At 26.8% G+C, this 18069-nt stretch overlaps 1 protein-coding gene across 1 annotated transcript; it reads right to left on the bottom strand.

Annotated features, from left to right (window-relative positions):
* Positions 1 to 10755: 10755 nt before the first annotated feature.
* LOC128954652 (transaldolase-like) lies at positions 10756 to 11727 on the bottom strand. Its single transcript, XM_054300253.1, has one exon. It carries the CDS (start codon positions 11725 to 11727, stop codon positions 10756 to 10758), a length of 972 nt encoding a protein of 323 aa, XP_054156228.1.
* Positions 11728 to 18069: the final 6342 nt, after the last annotated feature.

Genomic DNA, 18069 nt, shown 5'->3' with positions numbered 1-18069 from the left:
ACTAATAATATCTTTTATACAATCATTTATTATACAATAACTTATGTAACATCTATCATAATCACTCTAATAAACTACATTTGACTGAACCCTGTTTGCCTATTGTCCTTACGTGTCGAGAGAGAGATAGACGGCCACCCTCTGCAGCAGCAGTGCCACCGCTAGAGCAACGTCCCAAGTCGTGACTGGTCTGATCCACACAGGAGTCAGGAGCTGGTCATAGCATGTGGTGGAAGCGCCGGTTTTCATCCCAGAGGTAGTGTTAACCGGATTAAAGGTTTGGCCAGTACTTCGAGAGGGTTGATGGACATAAGGCAAGAGTCAGTCCATATACCGGAAGCGGAAGTACAGACATTTTTTTGAGGACACGTGAAGGTCAGTGAGGCTGACGGTGAGTTCGAGTCGGTAGTATTGGAGGTGTATGTTCGGGAGGAGCTCTGCAAGAGAGAGCACTCAGAAAAGCACAGAAGAGTCGATAATAAGAGCAATCACCGCTCAAGAAGAAAAAGAAAGAAAGAAAGCCTTGAAAGAACTCGAGATGTCGACAACAGCAGACCTCGAAGAGAAGCTGAAGAGAATGGAGGAAGACTTGAAAAGTCAAAAGTTGAAAAATAAAGAGTTAACGCAAAGGCTGGTACATAGCCAGAGCACCACATCTCCATCTCAGCAATCAGATCCAGAGATCACACGACTAGTTAGGCTTTTAGCGGACGCGCAAATAAAAAAGGATGAGAGACCAAAGACCAGACCAAAGATGACAGATCTGCCGAAGTTTAACGGAGAAGCGAAAACCGCATACGAATGGCTGGTCGACTATAAATTAAAAACTGACAGCAGAGGCATCAGTCAAGCGCATCGATTCGAAGGAGTCGGCGAAAGCATGACCGAATCAGCGGTACATTGGTTTATGGCCAGAATAAAGGACAACCCAGAGGTTACCAATTGGCAACAGTTTGAAAATGCTTTTAGGAAGCGATACAAATTAGGCGGCGCTACGGATCAATTGGCGTTAATTAGGGCGAGAAGAGGAAACATGGAGTCGCCATCAAATTTCGGCTCCCGATTACTAGCCCTGGCCAAAAATGCCGATGTCCAGAGTAACGAGATGGTGATGGAGGTGATGAAGTTGAATATGAATGATGTGGAGTATACAAAGGTCATCGAGCAAATTAGAGACCCAGATGAAGCCATAGATGCATTAACAGAAAGAGAGAAAACTATGGCCAATACCAGGCCATGGAGGTCACCATACTCGGGAAATGGGTCAACACTGAAGAGCCATAAAGACGGCCGAAAGAAGATAGAGTGTTACCACTGTAAAGGAGATCATATGAGAAGCAAGTGCCCGAAGTTGAACAATAAAAACTACTCAAACGTGTGCTTCAATTGCGAGAAAACGGGGCATATATCGAGGGATTGCCATCAAGAGAAAAATGAGGCCCGAATTAAGGACAACTTAAACAAATATAGGGAAATGTGGGCCGAAGCTAAAAGAAAGGCCAGTCCGAAGCCATACACCCCGAGAAGAGACAACCCGCCCAGTGGTGGGCCAGAAACGAAACCGAAAGAGGCCGGGGGAGGAGAACCCGATTGGACGACTCCCAGACCTTCGGTGATGACTAATAAGAAATGGCTGAGTAAGAGGTCAAGTCAAGTAAACGACCCGTTAGCAAATGTCGACTTTGAAGAGGTCCCGATAATAAAACTATTGATAAATGGGATTCCCGTAGAAGCCCTGATTGATACTGGTTGTTGCGTAACGTCAATAACGGAACCACTGGCCAGAGCCTTGGGCGTAAAAACAACCGAATGGCGACGCAATGAGTTGGAATTGGCTGATGGCGGGCTAACCAAACCAGTAGGGATAGCCACAGGCCTAAGGATAGCAATGGGTGATTACGCCGTGGAATTTTCGGCGGCGATTACTGAGAAGGGTTACCCAGCGTTACTAATTGGTGCGGAACTGTTGCGATCGATGGGATTAGTCATTGATTTAGTAACGATGACTATCAGTTACCGCGAAGATGTCCTTACGGCCAGACAACTCGAGAGAACCATAACAAAACCGGTACCATATAAGAGGGTCAGATCGACAAATGAAGAGGCCCGACGTCTGATTGAATTAGCCGACGGAAAGATGATTTGTTGGCCAAAAAACAAGTCATTCCTACCAAAGTCTAGCAAAGCTTTGAAAATGACCGAAGAGGATGTGTTCGGACCAGAGTTCAGTGCACTCCTAGAGGAAGGAAGACTCGAAAGTAGATATGTGGTAAAGGCTCTGAAGAGTGGAAGAGGTTTCTCGGAGAGTATGGGATCCGTTCCAGTGAACGAACCGATACTTCGGGAAACATATAAAGTGAAGCCACAGTCCGATACAGTCATCGAATGCAGACATTCGGTGAAACAGAAACCCCGAGGTTTTTGTCAGAAATGTTTGGTGGAACTGATTGAACAACTCGTGGACAGAGGAGAAGTCGTGTCGGGAACCATATCGTCAATCCAGAAGAGGAAAGCGATTGGGGAAAAGTGGATGAAAAACGTTTTAGTTTTTATAAAGGTTTTTAAAGTTTTTGTTTTTCATCTGTGCTTCGGAAGAGAAGGCAGTGATGTTAACCTAGAGGTCGGTTATCAGCAGAATATGTGGAGAAACATCAGGAAAAGAGATGCGATGACCGAATGGCCGGAAGACATCGTATGTACTGAAGAAGTAGAAGAAGTGGTTAAAGGAAAGGTTAAGAAGAAGAAGAAGAAGATTCTATCGATAGATATGACTTAACCTTTTCATCAGTTCAGAGTCATGTTTTAATTTAAAGATTTTACTGAAGTTTTAGTTTTTATGGTTAGTCCAGAAGATTCGTGAAAAGATCGAAGATAATGTGCGGACAATTATGCGGAGTCCGGGGAGAGACAGATAGGTTTTATGGTCGGTTCGGGAGCTCGAAAATATTTTTAGACGGATTGTTTGGTAGTTAGACCTGGAGGTAGAACTTGGATGACAACTGCAGAGGACGCCGTGGGATCAGTTGATGACGAGCCAAGAGGACGATTCAATAGATGATCAACCGACGGGTGCCAACGTTGATGTGTCGGACAATATCCCGGATATTGCAAGTGTTGACCAAAGGGTAAACCAAACTTCAAGTATCGATAGAAGTAGAGGAACGACGACTATAGAAGAAGCACAGGAATGGAAAGAGACGGAAGGACTCAACCGGATGAGGGGTTGCCTGAAGACATCGTTGCAGAGGAACGTTGGTTCGCCCGGAGTCTCACCGGAGTAGGTGGGAATGCAACGATAGATGTCGTTCCCCGTGCATTATTGGTTATATTTTAGTATAACGTATTTTATGTAAAGGACCGGTAGGTTGGTTGGGATGTACAGTCAGTTAGTCTAGTCGTAGCGTTTGAGGAGAGGAGTTGACTGAGTGTATAGCCCACCCAACATACCGGTGCTATAATGTCTTAACTAATAATATCTTTTATACAATCATTTATTATACAATAACTTATGTAACATCTATCATAATCACTCTAATAAACTACATTTGACTGAACCCTGTTTGCCTATTGTCCTTACGTGTCGAGAGAGAGATAGACGGCCACCCTCTGCAGCAGCAGTGCCACCGCTAGAGCAACGTCCCAAGTCGTGACTGGTCTGATCCACACAGGAGTCAGGAGCTGGTCATAGCAGATTCAACTCGTTCAGCCATCTGCCGACCAATGCCCTGACATTTAGCCAGCCGTCCAATGATAGCTTATATATTAGTTTTATATCCGATGAGTACATAACTAGCAAAAGTTTTATCAGGGAAACACTGACATCGATTAATAGACCAACTCGTTTAGGACTGACATACCCGTCCCCGACACAGCCGGGCGGACCCATTCACTATTTGGACGAAACAGTTTTCCGGCCGTTTCTCGATACCGATTCGCGCAATGAGATCTACATCGACGGCCAGTATATGGATTGTCGGGATTGTCGTACGGCATGGGTTAAGGAGGTCAGTGCCCAACGTATACATGATTTTGAGTGTATCGATGGCCGAACACTTGAAGACAAAGATATATTTGATAATTGCAAATAAATATATTAAAAAAATAATTTATGTTTTATTTTAATTTTTTTTTTTTGGATGAATTTAATTAATTAATAATAAATTAATTATTTTTTTTTAAAATCTTATATATCAATAAGTAATAAATTATTACATAACTAACTGATTATATGAATTTATTTATAGTTATTTTATTTTTAAATTATTAGTTATTTTGTAAAAAAATCATATATAGTTTGATTACAATTATTATAATTTAAAAAAAATATTATTTAGTAATTTATAAATAAATAACTTWTTTAATAATACAAAAAATTATATTTAATTAAAATATAGTAATAATTTTTTTAAAAGTTTTAGTAAATATTAACTTCAATTGACATTTAATCTAAAACTTATTTAATTTAATAAATAGATTATTTTTTATCATTTAATATCTATTACAATAAAAGTGAACTTTTTCAAACAATATAACTTATGTTACTTATTATCAATTGTAATCAATAAAAATAATTGCACCTGAACATTTTCAAATTTAATATCATATCTAATATATATATACATATGTTATTACAAWATATATATATATATATATATATATATATATATATATATATATATATAGATAAATCTATAGTGTTTTTCTATGTAATATAAGTTTATCTATATCAATAAACTTAACTATAAAAAACATACATAGATTTATCTTTAAATATACATAATATAAAAAAAATTATAAACAATTTTCAATTGAAATTTTATTGATTACAATAATAAGCAATTTTTGTTATAGAAAAAGTTCACTTTTAATTGTAATAGATATTTAAATCATAAAAATTAATTTATTTTAAATAATTTTTAATAAGTTTTAGATATTAAATGTCAATTCAAGTTAATATATTTAATAACWATTTTATATGTTTATTAATTATATTTAAATTTAATATTTTTCCAAAAAAATAAGTTATGTATTTATAAATTAATTAATAAATTATATAGAAAAACATTTTTGCAATAATTTTAATCAAAAATAAATTATGATTTTTTTAAAAATAATAATAAATAAGTATAACTAATAATTTATTAATATCAGATATATTAGATTTAAATAYTTTAATTATTTTATCAATGTTCATAAAAATACAACAGTAATTAAAAACATTTAATTTTTTAATTAGCAATTATATAAAAATATAACTTTATTATTTAACTATAAATATTTAACTAATAATTTTTTATTTCATGAAATATATGTATTGTTAAAATAGACACCATTTTGAATAACCAACGCATCCGATTGATTAGCTTATGTATATAGTGTAGGGGATCGGTATACGGCCAACACTTAACGGTGTCCAACTGAAATCCGGCCATCATTTCAAATACATTCAAAAAAATGTTGGTTTTATACCCGACTTATAGTTATAATAATATGTTAATTGTGATACCAAAATGAATACTGTTATCAATGATAGGTTTACATTAGGCAACATATTTAGGCCCATAAAATCAGGCCAATTGTCTAACAGTGCAAACAATATAACAATTATTGTCTGAATYGATTGATTAACAAACAGCTAATTCGTTCAAATAGAAAAACCAATGAAACAATTGATATAACAATCGGTCGATTAAACCATTGTCTCTGTTGAGGACAACAATCATCGGCGACGGCTACTAATCGATGGTTACTTAAGCCGATTCGGTATAAATGATAGGCCGACCACTTGTATACTAGATTTTCGTGCAATAATTTATTTGCAGAAAAATATGACATTATTTTTTATTATCTAATGTATTATTATTAATAGTAAAACTATGAACTGAGACTGATTTAGTAAAATTAAATTTTATTTCATATAAAGAATAATATAAATAATACAAATAAAATAATAATATATTTTTATACTATATTATTATTATAAATATAATATAATATTTTTTTTTATAATAATGATTATTTTTGATATTATTTTTTTTTGAAAATAATAAATAATTTAAGTAAACTAAATAAAGTTAATATTATCATTATAGCCTTAATTATATTAATAATCAATAATATTAATAAGTTTTATTAAATAAAAAAAGTATTAAAATTCTATTAATGGATACTTATATATATATATAATTTCCTTATAAAATATTTTATTTAATTATAACTAGTTTAGCCCGCGGAACATGTATAGCTGTTCAATTCTTTTACTAATTTTTAAAATATAGATAATAAATTTTAATGACTGCCCAATTTGTTTTTCAAATGAAAATTTTCTTAATCAATAATGATTCAATTTTTCTAAATTTATTAAATATTAGGTTCAGTAGTTTTGTCAGACTACTTAATATTTAAATACAGATATTTTTAAAATAGCAAAACTATTGTATAGACGATTTTCTGGGTAGACTAAAATAGTATTTTCTATATATTTTTAACTACATATTGCATGATTAGATTATTGTAAAAAAAATCAAACATATTTAATAAATATCCTTAATTTTTTAAAGTAAAATTAAACGTAACTATCTATAAACAGACTTTCAATTGTGGTTGACTATTGTATAGGCATAGGCGATAGGTTTCATTATAATGCATTTTATTGATAAGTTTTATGGTTGGATCGGATTGGAAACAATTTGGTCAGTCATTCAAATTTCTTGATGAATATTTTAAAAAAATTAGTAATAGAATTGAACGGCTATACATGTTCCGCGGGTAAAACTAGTAWTAATTAAATAAACTATTTTTTAAAGGAAGTCATAAATATAAGTATTAATTAATAGATTTTTTAAAAAAAACTTTATTTATTTCTTTATATAATAAAACTATTATATTAATATAATAATAAAGATATAATGATWATATTAACTTTATTCAGTTTAATTTAATTATTTATTATTTTCAAAAAAAATTATATCAAAAATAATGATTATTAAAAAATTAATTATTATATTATATTATTAATAATAATAATATAGTATAAAAATATATTATTATTTTATTTGTATTATTTATATTATTCTTTATATATGAAATAAAATTTAATTTTACTAAATCAGTCTCAGTTCATAGTTTTACTATTAATAATACTTTAGTTAATAATAAAATAATGTCATATTTTTCTGCAAATAAATTATTGCCCGAAAATCTAGTATACAAGTGGTCGGCCTATCATTTATACCGAATCGGCTTAAGTWACCATCGATTAGTAGCCGACGCCGATGATTGTTGTCCTCAACAGAGACTATGGTTTAATCGACCGATTGTTATATCAATTGTTTCATTGGTTTTTATATTTGAACGAATAAGCTGTTTGTTAATCAATAATGATTCAGACAATAATTGGTTATTATTTGCACTGTTAGGCAATTGGCCTGATTTTATGGGCCTAAATATGTTGCCTAATGCCTAACTTATCATTGATAACAGTATTCATTTTGGTATCACAATTGACATATTATTATAACTATAAGTCAGGTATTGAACCAACATTTTTGAATGTATTTGAAATGATGGCCGGATTTCGTTGGACACCGTTAAGTGTTGGTCTCAGCGATCCCCAGATAATCCAGAAGCTAATCAATCGGATGCGTTGGTTATCTAAATGGTGTCATTTGAACAATACATATATAGCAACATTGATGTCATTTTTGATTTGTTTTGTTTGCTATTTAGACAAACATTTAGACTATACATATGTCTTATTAGTCTATGGTTTGCCTAATTCATTATTATTATGCGTATGGTTTTTAATTATTTTTGTAATATAATGGTCTATCAAGTAATCTATTTTTATATACTATGTTTATATATTTAAAATTTAGACATCAAAAAATCAATAGACAATTACAACATCAACTAATGGTACCAAATAGTAGACGTCAAATGTTTAATACTTATAGAAATAATAGACGTTTATTAGTTTCAATAAAATCATTGAATCAATTGTTTTCAGATATATCTGATTATAATCAAACATTTTGGTCAAAATTTTTACTTAATATTTGGTCGACATTTGGTACGGTTAATGTATTTATATTTTATGTTATAGTATTTGTTCAAGTTAATTTTCTAGTAAAAATTGTTCTAGTTTATTCTAGTTTATTATTTCTAATTGAATTTTTATTTATTATTATAACTGCAGCATCGGTTAACTACACTATTAATAAAACTTATAATATTTTATATAATATGATTTAATTAAGCTCTCAAATATATTTTATATTATATTATTATTATTAATATAATATATAATAATTATATTTTTTTAATAATGATTATTTTTGATATTATTTTTTTGAAAATAATAAATAATTTAACTAAACTGAATAAAGTTAATATTATCATTATAGCTTTATTATTATATTAATGAACAATATTAATATAATAGTTTTATTATATAAAGAAATAAATTTTAAAAAAATTTTTTTAATCTATTAATTTATATTTATAACTTCCTTATAAAAATAGTTTTATTTAATTATTATAAATATATGATGTATAATTATTATAAATTTTAATTAAAATTATTAAAAATAATTATTATTTTATTTTAACTATTCTTAATAAATTTTGTTTTTGTTTTAATATTATTACAGTTACTTTAAACTTTAGTTTAAATAATTTTTTTTTCAAAATTTTATTCAATGAATTTTTTTCTCGATATTTTTAAACTTAAAATAAGTATTGTATTATTTATTTAGAGATTATTTAGAGCAATAATTTTTTATTATAGTGAACATGTTTATACACATTTAGTATTATTAATCTCAAGTATATAATTAAATCTATATTATTTTCTATAGTTAAGTTTATCAACAAYAAAAAAATATAAATGTATAAATTTATTATTATATCTCTAAAATATATATATACWATACAGTATTTAAGTTTATCATTAAACATTTAGTTATATATAATGTTGATTAATAATCAATATTTTTTTAAAAAAATATTTTGTATACAATATAAATATAAGGTATTTTCTAATTTTAAATTTGCAAAAATAAAGTTTAAAAAACAATWTAATRTAAAACWAACTTAATATAAATAATACATATTTTTGTCTATATATTAAAATAATAATAATAATAATTTGTTTTAATTAAATATTTTGGGTTTACTACTAATAAATACCTAAAACACATAAAATGTTTAGTAAGTTTAATGTTTAGTATTATATTTATATAATAAATTTATTTTGTGACTAAAACTTTAACTAAGTTTTTATAAAAAATATACATTTATATCAATAGATCAATTGATTATTTGTCTAACACTTTGCTACCATATTATCGGCATCAGCACCGGTAGTATCAGTAGTAGCAGTAGTAGTACTACTAGTCCCGGCAAATGGAAATGTCCGCCAAAATCGCTGGTCAAGCCGTGCGAATGCGATGCCTACAGCTTCGGTATGTATCTGATCTGTACGTTTGAGGACATTGATTATAAACAATATTTTGAACGTCTATCGCGGGAACTGCCTGAGGAACAGTACCAAATGGATAGTTTTACTATACAAAGTGCCGGTAAGATACAAGTGCTCGAAAACGGTACGTTCGGCTCAATAACCTTTCGATCGATTAGTATAAACAATTGTAAAAGTTTAACAACTATTGAATCGGGGTTTTTCGGCGTCGGTAATCATCGGTCGGTTAAGAGTCTAGACATCACAAACAATGATAGGCTAGGGTCGGGCACCGGTACCAAGTTGTTCGATATTGTCAACCTGTTTGAGCGCCTGGAGATTGTCGATCTCAGTTCAAACGGTATACGCGAAATACCCGACCGGGCGTTCGGACGGCACCCGAAATTGCATTGGCTCGTACTGAACGGTCGATTTGCACAGTTAGGCGATCGGGCATTTCAGGATATGCCTGCCCTAACACACCTGTCCATTGGATTCAATACTATCAGTCACCTGCCGACCAATGCCCTGACATTTAGCCAACCATCAAATGATAGCATATATATTGGTTTTGTTGCCGACGACTACATTACAAGCAAAAGTTTTACCAAACAAACATTGATATCGATTAATAGACCAACCCGATTAGGCCTGACCTACCCGTCCCCCAGACAACCGGGCGGACCCATTCACTATTTGGACGAAACAGTTTTCCGGCCGTTTCTCGATACCGATCGGCGCAATGAGATCTACATTGACGGCCAGTATATGGATTGTCGGGATTGTCGTACGGCATGGGTTAAGGAGGTCAGTGCCCAACGTATACATGATTTTGAGTGTATCGATGGCCGAACACTTGATGATAGGGATATATTTGATAATTGTTAATAAATAACAAAAAATTATTGTTTGAATTTTTATTAATTTAAAAAAATATTTTTCAAAAATTTAATTTATTACTAAATTAGCTTATTTAAAAAAAATTATATTACTAAATTTTATTAAACTACTATTATTATTATTATTATTTAAATAAGTAAATATAAATAGTTAATTTAWTTGAATATTATTGTTATAAATAATATATATATATAACAAATTATAATAAAAGAAATAATTATAAAATATATTAAATATTATTTTATTTTAAATTAGCAAATAATATAAATTTATTTCAATAAATAAGTCTTAGATAATAAGTAAATATTTATTATAACTTAAATAATTATTTTTTAAAATTTTAATTTAAAAAACACACTATTATTATGACATTATTATTATTATCACTATTATTACTATTGAAGTTTGGCTTTAATCAGATTTTCCAAAACGATAGCATCGGCGGCAAACTTACGGATACCTTCACTCAGTTTATCGGTTGCCATCTGGTCTTCATTGAGTTCCCAACGAAATCGTTTTTCATCGTAATGTACGCGCGGACAGTCGGTTTGCTGGGCAGCCGATTCCGGCGACAATACCTGTTTCAATGGAACACCACCTGTTTCGTTGGCCAATTCACTTAACAATGCCGGCGAAATGGTCAATAAATCACAGCCGGCCAGTGCTTTGATTTGCGATATACTGCGAAACGATGCGCCCATTACTACAGTTTTATAGCCATGTTTTTTATAGTAATTATAGATTCGGGTTACACTCTGGACGCCCGGATCGTCAGCCGGATTCGGGTACACTTTCTGACCAGTTTTGGTCGCATACCAGTCGTATATACGGCCAACATATGGCGATATCAATGTTACACCCGATTCGGCACAGGCAACTGCCTGTGCAAAGTTGAACAGTAGGGTTAGATTACAGTGAATGCCCTCTTTTTCCAGCTGTTCGGCTGCTTTCACTCCTTCCCAAGTAGTGGCCAGTTTGATGAGTACCCGATCTCTGGCTATGCCAGCCATTTCGTACAACTGAATCAATTGGCGAACCTTTTTGACCGACCCGTCCCTATCGAACGACAGTCGGGCATCAACTTCAATGGACACCCGTCCGGGAACTATCTTCAAGATCTCAGTACCGAACAATACAAACAGATAGTCCATAGTTGTCTCCAAATTGTTTCCGTGTTGTCTGCCGTAGTCAACCGCCCGGTCAATTAGTTGCGAATATTTCGGTAGCTTTGCGGCGGCCAATATCAGAGATGGATTAGTGGTGGCATCGGTCGGCCGAAACTCTTTCATTGAATCAAAATCGCCGGTATCGGCCACTACAGTGGTCACCGATCGTAACTGTTCCAGTGTTGATGATGTTGTGGCCATTTTTTTTGGCTAATTACTATGCGTGGGTTAATCTAGTATTATAATTACAACACTAACTTAAACAAACAAAAAATACATATACAGTATATAATACAAGAAAAAATAATATTATACATACCGGACCCCCAAATTGGTTGTACAAATATATTTAGTTAATTATATAAATTTATATATATATATATAATTTAATAAATATGATAAATTTAAAGAGTATATATATAATAATAATAAAATTAATTTAATGTATATTAAAACAACAAAAATACTATAAATTAATACTGTATATATATTTTTTATATGAAGATAAATGAGATATATATATATATATATATATATATAGAGAGAGAGAGAGAGAGAGAGAGAGTATACACACAGTATAACATTTAATTGTTTAAAAATTAATTAATAAATTAGCTTTGTCATTTTATTTAACTGACTATTTCATAATTAAAAACATAATTTATACAATATCTAAGACATCTAAGATATAAAACATATTGCAAAATAAAATGACAAAGCTAATTTTTTTTAGATTATTTTTAGATTATTTTTTATTATATTTTTTGATAATTAAATTGACAAAATTGCATAATAGGTCTAAATATGAGAATCTCAAAATAAAAAAAAACAATTGTTGGCATTTTTAACTCAAAATGACACCAAGGTAATTGATAAATTGATAAATTAATTTTTTTATTATTAAAATTAGTTATATTAGAATATTTATTAATATTGCTATTATTATTACTTTTTGATAAATTATTTAGCAAATTGTTGCTTAAAAATAATGATTGTATTTGATTTAATTAATTAATTGCAATCAATTTTATTGCAATGCAATAAATGTTAATTAATTTTTTTAACTTAATTGTTTACAAACTATTTATAATAAAAAAAATTAACAATTAACAGTTATAAGTTACAATTGCAAACAGTTGCCAATTATTTAAAATATTTTTTGAAAGATAATTTAACAATTTAGTAAAATTAAAATTATTTATTAATTAATTTATTTTTTAAATAACAAAAACTAAACAAATATTATCAGTATTTTGTGTGTGTRTGTGTGTGTTATTAGTTGATATTTTTGGGTAAATATATATATATACAGTATTTAATATAATAATATAAATTATACAAATAAATATATTTGTTTATTTATTAACTTTAAGGAAATTGATTTTTATTTAGTTACAAAATAATTTTTTTTGTGTTTATCATATTTGTTATATATATGATATATTTTTTGATTAACAAATTAAATTACATTTTCAACAATCATATCTTAAATTCAATGTTATATATAATGTATTTTTATGTAAAAACCACTTTTTTTTGCATTATTTGTATAAAAAATATATATATATAATCTAATGTTACGGGTCATTAATTTAATAGACAAAAATAGTAATAATAATAATAATAAATTGAAACAAATGTGAATAAAAATAAATTTGATTATTAGTTTCTATATAAAAAAAATTATAAGTTATTTTGTATTTTAATGTTTATTGTTATGACAAAAAAAAATTTTTTTAACTATATATTAAATATAATATTTTTTTTTGTAATTGAATTGAAGCAATAAAATAAATTTTTAATATATATATATATATATATTTAACTAAATAAGTTTACATTTTATTCAAGTATTTAATTTCAAATATTATCATTTTATTTATAATTAATTAGTAAAATGTGAAAGAGAGAGAGAGAGAGAGAGAGAGAGAGAGAGAGAGAGAGTCATTAATAATATTATGTAAATAAATAAAAATAAATTTATAAATTAAGTAATTTAAGAAAATATTTTATATTAAGCCAATTAATCATTAATAGATAAAATATTTAAAAGGGTTGTTAACCAATAAGTTAAAAAATATATACTTATTTTGCATTTTATTTTCATAGATATGTGTGAAATATTTAAAATTTCTACAATATTTTTGTTGTTGTTGAATAACTTAATAAATTTTTCAAACAAGTTTTAATCATTTATTTTTTAATTATAATAAATAATGTTAAATTTATTAATAGATTATCTTAAAACAGTAGTAATATATTTAATTTATTTATATATATATACATTTAAAAAAAACATAAACAAATATTGTTAATAAATATTATATTTTAGTACAAATTTTTTTTAATGATATTATTTAAAATATTTTTTTTTAAAATATATATTGTTTGAAATTATAATTTTTGTACAAAATAAAAATATATATTTTACATAATTAATTTATTTATTTATTGAAAAATATTGTATTTTAGATAATAAATTAAATTAATTAGTTTTACAGATTTTTGAGCACAATTTTTTATCTAATAGTTTTGCGATAATTATAATTAATAATATGTATTTACATCAAAATTTTTATACAATTAATTATTTAATATAATATTATTTTCAAAAATAAAAATAAATATAATTTATAACAACTTTTAATAGAGTTTTAATTGAAATAAWATATTAATATTTTTTAATATGTATTTAGATAGATATTTGTTAAAATTGTTGAAATATTTTTTAATTAGTAATATTTATTAGTTWTATATAAAATTAAAAAAATATGTTTTAACTAATTATACTAATTGTTATTATTATAAACACCAATCATATCTAAAAATATCTATTTAGTATTTTTTGGCACAAATCTATTAAAAAAATAAAATAAAAATAACTTTTATTATATGTATTGATGAATGTATTAKTTATTTATTTTTTGTGTGCAAATATAATAAAATTATAATAAATGTAATTTTTAATTAGTATGTTTTTTACATATATAAAATAATAATTTTAAACTTAATATAATATATAAATATATGATACTTTAAAATAATATAAACACATAAATTTTATATTATATAATAATAATAATCGTAAAGCCATATAACTAGTTATACACAGTTTCTTAGTATAAATAATTATGACTACTATTTATTAAACTTGTATTAATATATTCAATAAAACAATAAATGTTTTAATTTATTTATTCAAAAAAAATTGTATTATAAATGTTGTATTAAAATAATTTTAATTAATTAATTATTTTTTTTTATAATTCAGTAGTCTTTTCCCTCGATGTCGTTGAATATATATTTTCATTATTATTATTATTATTAATATTATTACTAAATAGTTGTCTATCATTACAACTATTAATTGGATGTGTTTGAGATGACTCCTCACTACATATTTAGATATAAATTAAAAATATAAATATAATTATATAAATATAATTATAATTATACGATACAATGTTTTATTAAAAAATTTATTTAAAAATAATACTTTATATATTAATTTACTATAAATATTATTTACTATTTAATTATGATAWATATATATATATCTTTTGGATAACTACTTACAGTATCTCATAATATAATGGATTTTTCGGCATAATTGGTGCCGCCCTGAGCTGTGATGGTGGCACTGAACTGCCATTAATCAAATCATTTGTAGATTTTATATCATTTCTCGATGAAGATGACGGTAACACCAACTGATGATAATTATTATTATTAGTGATATTATTGTTGGATAAAATTTTTGGACCAATTTTTTCATAAATATTTTCATTGATTGTATGAGTATTAGTAGTAGTATTTTCAGCCAAACTAATGGTATCGTCGGCTACCATCGGGACAGTCATCTCCAGCACTTGTGTTTCGTACTCTTTCATCGATTTGATCATTGGTTTGCAATAAATCGGTTCATAGACTCTCGATTGTGGCTCAGATATCAACTTTTTTGGCTCTTTTGGCGGCCGTTTTAATCTAAAAATTTTTAATTATAATTAACAAAAAATAAAACATAATATAAATAATATACACATTTCCTAAATTACATATATAAAAAAATAATTTTAACTTAATAATTACTAATAACTATAATATCAATAATTATAAGCCGTTAGATAAGCTAATGATAAATACTAATGAAAATAATATCTTTTAAAATCATTATATATACAGTATATATATATACAGTATATACAGTATATATATATATATATATATATATATATATATCTATCTTAAACTAGAGTATAATAAATAATATTATTTATATTAACATTTGGTTTTATTAACTATTGTTTTTTTTATTAGGAAAATTTTTAAGATTATTAATCAAATGTGATTAATATATAAATGTATAACTTTAGTTTAAAAGTTTTTTTATAAAAATAATAATAATAATAAATAAAATAAAATGTTAAGGTTAWMATTTTTTTGAAATWTTTTTCACCTGTGTCAGGGTATATTTAATTTTTTCAAAAATAATAATAATATTGCTTTCAAAAAATTTAACTATCTATAAAAATGTTTTTTTTAAATTTACTTTAAATAATAATCTAAATACAGTGTATATCTATTTAATAAATATAATTATTATAATCATAATACTGTATAATTATATGATTTTTTTTAATAATCAATAATCAACCCAGGTAAATTTCTGATGTTAATTTTCAAAAATATATATATATAGTATATATACTTATAGTATATTAATCATTTCGTCACAAACATTCAAATGATATATCAGAAACAACTTATCAAAAAAAATTAAATAGCATTTTAAAAATTTACAAAAATAACTAAAATATTTTAATTTATGCAATATCTATATATACAGTATATACATATAAATTTTAAATAAGGTTATATATATATATACAGTATAAATATATATATATTATATACATATCATTATATATATATTAATCTGATTTTTTYTCTCTCTTTCTCTCTCTCTCTCTCTCTCTCTTTCTTTCTCTCTCATACATAATTGCACTAAAAAAACAACAACAAAAAAAAAACATTAATAATATGACAAACCTGGACCACATATAGCAATGATATATAATGGCAATGATAGTGAACACTGCTATTAGTGATGCAATTAGGATGAGAGCAATGGCCACATGATTGGACTCGGATGTCATCATTATATACAATGATTTTAATTGGTTATAAATTATACATAAATCCTGGGCCGAGGATTTTGTTGCCACTGTTGTTGTTGTTGGATATATTGTTGTTGTTGTTGTTGTTGTTGATAGTGTATCACTCATTGTTGTATAAAAAATTAATTTAATATAAATATTTTAATTACTAATGTTTCAATTGTATTATTATTAATATTAATAATCATTATTAAATTATATTTATATAACAAATATATAACAAATATTTTTTTTGTTGAAAAAAATTAGTTATTATTAAGTTTTTTAATTAATTAAAAAACTAAATAACAATTTTTTGATATAATATTTTTGATGACAAATATATATATTTTTTCATATAATATTCAATATTTAGCAAATAAATAATTATAATATTATTATTAATAAGAAAACATGTAATCCACACAAAATTAAATTATTAATTATTTACAAAAGTTATTAATATTTACTGTAATATATATATATATATATAATGAAATATTATTTTTTTTAAAAATAGTTTATTTTCCACCAAAAATTAGATGATATAATCTCCAAGTGAAACAATTTTGGYGACACAACACAAATACAACACAAACAATGATTTTAATTTTTAACACAAATTATATATATATATATATATATATATATATATAAATATTTATTTTTAAAAAATCATTGTTTTAGATATTATTAAATATTACATAAGATTTAAATATAATAAACAACTACTACTACTACTATAACAATAATAACTAAACATCATTACTAAACACAATGTTTTATATATTATATAAGTTTTTTATTTTATAAATACTGAAAGCGAAATAAAAACTTTATTTTTTTTTAAAACTATAATATTATTAAGGAAATTGAAAATAAAACACAACAACAATATAATACAGTAATAATAGTTTTTAAGTAGTTTTTAAGGTACTGTATATCTACTACTACTACTACTATCACTACTACTACGACTACTACTACTACTACTAGTAAAAGACATTTCACAAAATAGGAGGCAATTATTTAAACACATTGTCTCTCATACCAGAGGATTGTGGTGTCTGTGAATGAGAGAGAGATATATAGATATTATAGAGACTTAGGCCAGGAATGCAAATCAAATGGCAGTCAACATGAGAGCCAACATTACTATCTGTCTATCTATCTATCTATCCAACCATCCCCTCTAACTCCCTCTCCTATGTATATACWATACAAATAAAACTGTACTCTCTGTTCATCCCCACCCCATTTCAACCCCCCTGATTGGCGTTACCTCSATTTGRAGGGAAACTGGTCTAACAGGTCTAGTCCATCGTTTTGATCCTCTTGACTCTCTATATACTCAGCCATATACTAGTRTATTATATTTAGAGAGAGA

The sequence above is a fragment of the Oppia nitens genome, unplaced genomic scaffold, assembly GCF_028296485.1.
Source record: "Oppia nitens isolate AA-2021 unplaced genomic scaffold, nextdenovo-longstitch-racon4-pilon3 scaffold28_pilon_pilon_pilon, whole genome shotgun sequence".
NCBI lineage: Eukaryota > Metazoa > Arthropoda > Arachnida > Sarcoptiformes > Oppiidae > Oppia > Oppia nitens.
This window is presented reverse-complemented; position numbering and strand designations above follow the sequence as displayed.